At 41.7% G+C, this 4,437-nt stretch overlaps 1 protein-coding gene across 1 annotated transcript; it reads left to right on the top strand.

The window, feature by feature from the left end:
- Positions 1 to 1,052: 1,052 nt before the first annotated feature.
- LOC145505576 (olfactory receptor 10J3-like) lies at positions 1,053 to 4,121 on the top strand. Its single transcript, XM_081488030.1, has one exon. It carries the CDS (start codon positions 1,053 to 1,055, stop codon positions 1,992 to 1,994), a length of 942 nt encoding a protein of 313 aa, XP_081344156.1. The 3' UTR covers positions 1,995 to 4,121.
- The last annotated feature ends 316 nt before the right edge of the window (positions 4,122 to 4,437 follow it).

Consider the following 4,437-nt stretch of genomic DNA (forward strand, 5'->3'; position numbering starts at 1 on the left):
TTATGGGCAACGTTAACTCTGGTCTAGTATGGTCTCCAATCCTGAGTTCACATCTAGTAAGCACATTTCTATCTCCATCATCTTGGAATATACAATATTGAAATGAAAAATAGAACATCTGTTACAGAACATCTTCTCTGATTAAATGTTTTATCTTTTCTCATACTACGAAAACCTTTTCTTACTTGAAGTGACTTGAAGGGATAAGTTCAGATTTATTTCATTTATTTCATTCTCTCCTTGTCTTTGGCTAGAATTCAGGGAAATAAGCTAAATACCTGCATGGTCTTTTTGAGTCTTTCATGATCACAGTAGATTTTAGTGCGGGGCTTAGGGAAGTAAAGCCTAGGACAAAGGGTTCTGAGGAGGAGAAGTCGTCCTAGGACCCATACAGGGCATTTGGTATTGATAGTGCATTCTGACAGTGTTGAAAGAATATCAGCCTTGGGTATCTTTTGTCTTTGACTTAGATCACTGTTCCCCATTGGATGTTGAGGGGGCTAAATCAAAAGTGCTAGAGGAGGACACTTGCTTTGGCCAGGTTATTTTTGACAGTTGAATGAGTCTAAAATGATATGTCACCATCTTGCCTTGCATTTCCTTGATTAATACTGAGATTTGAATATGTCTTCATATGTTTATTGGCTGTAAGTATCTTCTCGCCTGCAAAAAAAAAAAAAAAGAGTATTGGAGGAAGAACTTTAGAGCTGGGCTTCTTCCTGGACCTGGACTCACCTCTTCAATGGCTGGGTAATTATTTCTACAAATCTTCCTTTTGATGTTCATCTCTTTTCTTTCTCAGATCTGTTTCTGCCATAAACCCCAGGGTTCTGGGGTAAAACCTTTATAGTACCAAAGAAAAGAGAGGGGAAAGTGATGGCTCTGAGCATGTGATCTAAGCTGAACACTGATGACTCTTGAGGTCTCAGGCATCACTCAGAAAATGGACACACCCTTCACTGAAGGCCTTGGTCCAGCCTATTATCTTTCATGGTTAACTCATCATACCTTTCTTTCCTTTGCTGAGCTCTTTTAGATCTCAACCTCCCTCAATGCCAAAGCCAAACTCAACTTCTGTGGCTGAGTTCCTTTTTGAAGGTTTCTCCAGCTTTGGGTGGCAGCACAGGCTTGGTTTCTTTGCTGTCTTTCTAACTTTGTACCTGCTGACTCTCTCTGGCAATGCCATTATCTTGACTATTATTCACCTGGACCATCATCTTCATACTCCTATGTACTTTTTCCTAAGCATGCTGTCCATCTCTGAGAGCTGCTATACTGTGGCCATCATTCCCTGTATGCTTTCTGGCCTCCTGAGTCCTCATCAGACCATTACTATCCAAGGCTGTGCCACTCAGCTCTTTTTCTATCTAACCTTTGGTATCAATAACTGCTTCTTGCTCACAGCCATGGGATACGATCGCTACATGGCCATCTGCAACCCTCTACGGTATTCGGTCATCATGGGTAAAGAGGCCTGTATCCAGTTGGCATCTGGGTCTCTGGGAATTGGCCTGAGTACGGCCATTGTCCAGGTAACGTCTGTGTTTGGCCTGCCCTTCTGTGATGCCTTTGTCATCTCTCACTTCTTTTGTGACGTGAGACCCCTGCTGAAGCTGGCCTGCACAGACACAACTATCAATGAGATCATCAACTGTTTTGTCAGCATTTGTGTCCTAGTTGTACCCATGGGCCTGGTCTTCATCTCTTATGTCCTCATCATCTCCACCATCCTCACGATTGCTTCAGCTGAGGGTCGGAAGAAGGCCTTTGCCACCTGCGCCTCCCACCTCATCGTGGTCATCATCCACTATGGCTGTGCCTCTATCATTTACCTGAAGCCTAAGTCCCAGAGTTCCCTGGGGCAGGACAGACTCATCTCAGTGACCTACACAGTTATCACCCCTCTGCTAAACCCTGTCGTGTACAGTCTGAGGAACCAGGATGTCAAAGATGCTTTGTGCAGAGCCATGGGGCAAAAACCTCTCTGCTCTTAAGTGAGGAGAGGTTGTGGAAGGACTTTTCTCTCATTTCATAAACATATATTAATTTTAATGCTGTTTTAATAATGCTGCTAAGTATGGGATCAAGAATAGACTGAATTGGGTGCTAAAACTGGAGGCTTCCATTTGAGTTAGTCATGGTTCTCTGTGTTCTCCTTAAGAGAGGATAGAAAATGACTTATCATACCCTTAAGAATAAAGGGAAAAGATTTATCTGTTTGGGTCATTCATACCCATATTCTGTCACACACGTGTACATATCTAAATATGTCCTGAGAATATGTTGGATTATACAACTACAATAAGACACAAAATTCAGCAGAGTTCTAAAAGGCTAATGAATAAAGGGCTTGGAAACCACCTCAGAAAAACCTCTGTTGTGGTGGTTAAGGGCGTAGGAGTAATTTGTGCAAAATTTTATCTAACAAGTAAGTGTGCAGACACACGCATGTCCTTTTCTGTGGATGTTGAAGGGTTTTTGTAATCTGATTTTGCTGCTTGCTGATATCCCACCACAGCCTGAGGGATCTTCAAAAGGCAAATGAACGAACAAAAAAACCCACTTTCCAAGCGGATAGAACTGCCCTAACTGACTATTTCTGGAAATGAGGGGTACAAATGTGGCAACACAAAAAATCTTCAGCTACTGAGAACACAGAGGTGGGTTGTCCAGTCCCAAGATGCCTAGGTAAAATCTAGTGAGAAAACTCCAGTTGGGAAAGGAGATCATGAGGAACAGTTTAATGCTTTCACACCTCCAACACAGGAGTGAAAGAGGATGGAGGCTGGGAGAAGCCAAGAAGAATCAGAGTTCCTTTTGCACAGCAGACCTAAATCTTTGAAATAGTGTTATAAACATAAGCACTTTAACTACAGCTTCTGAAGTCATTTATTAATGAGAAGAAGTCTGAAGCTTGATTTAATGAACAAATTTTCCAGTCAGCTCCTAAGCTGTCATGGTTTTCCAGCAGCTCAGTGGTAAAGAATCGGCCTGCCAGTGCAGAAGAGGCAGGTTTGACCCCTGAGTCAGGAAGATCCCCTGGAGAAGGAAATGGCAACCCATTCCACTATTCTTGCCTGGGAAATCCCACAGACAGAAGAACCTGGCGGGCTACAATCCATGGGGTCACGAAAGAATTGAACACAACTCAGCAACTTAACAACAAAAACCACTTAAGCTTTCAGAGGTTAATCTTCAGAAATTTCTTCTTAGATATTCGCAACTTAAAACCTGAGTTTAAAAAACAGCATTTTATGTCTGAGCATCACAGAAGGTGAAAGCGTATGCTCTGGTTCTCTCTCCCTCATCCTTTCACTCCACTCTGGCCTTCTATACTGAAGAACAGGTATAGCCTGCATTTCAAACCCAGCTTCTGCAGTCTCCAGAATCTAGCTGATCCTATGGGGTGATCCTGCAGAGGCAAAATATCACTTGTAAGAGTGTCATGAAGTTAGCTAGGTGCTGAAAATGGGACAAACCAATGGAAATTAACAAATCTTCTAAGTCAACTTAACATATCTAGCTTTGCTGAAAAACACTGGCATATAAAATCTGACCAGAGATAAAAGATAAAAAATATCTTTGCCTTGGTGACCATATTTTTAGAAATGACAGAGTCAGTTTATTTCTGTTAGGATAGCCAGAAAACAGTTATAATTTTTTTCTTAGTAGTTCTGTTCAGTATAGATAAAACTGTTAGCTAAAGATCTGATGGCCAGTGTCACATTCACTTCAATTTGAAATTGTATTTGGTGGCTGCTCTGGTGTGGCCCCTTCAAGACCCACACTTCTATTTCCCTAGCTGCTGGAAATGTCTTGGGCTGACAGCTTGCAGTTGAGCCCCACTTCAGGAACTACCATGCTAAAGAACTGCCATCTCCAGAGTCACAGCCCTTTCCCATGGGTAGCCTTTACAATGACTTATCTTTTCCAGGGTATAAAGACTGGCACTCTTTCCTCAATTTAAGACAGTTATGAAGGGTGCTCCCAGATTCAGGAATTCCTATCTGTGAGATGATTTGAGGTTTCTGTGTGATTCCATCACATTTCCACTTCCCCTCTACCTTCATCCCACGTGGGTGTTGATGCTGACGGCATTCCCTAATAAACTTGCTGCTTTCAAATCTCTGTTTCAGACTCTGTTTCCTAGAGATCCCAGTCTGCAACATTTTAGGATCCCATTTCTAGAACAATGGCTGGTCAATGGAGACTCCAAATTTTCAGCCTTGATATGAGCTAGTAAAGGTAGAAGATCAGTGGTTCCTGTATTTTAATTTTAAGAAGAGGTTAATTTTCAAAAATTTAATCCTATTAATTGACTGATATTTACTCTGGTTCAGCTTAGTCTGTGGCAGTGCACTATTACCTTGTTGGAAACTGGTAAAAAATAAATAAATAAATAAAAATTAGCATTTTTCTCCGAATCCCCAGGAAGTA

The sequence above is a fragment of the Giraffa tippelskirchi genome, chromosome 5 (genome assembly GCF_054371585.1).
Source record: "Giraffa tippelskirchi isolate mGirTip1 chromosome 5, T2T-mGirTip1v1.2.pri, whole genome shotgun sequence".
Classification (NCBI taxonomy): domain Eukaryota; kingdom Metazoa; phylum Chordata; class Mammalia; order Artiodactyla; family Giraffidae; genus Giraffa; species Giraffa tippelskirchi.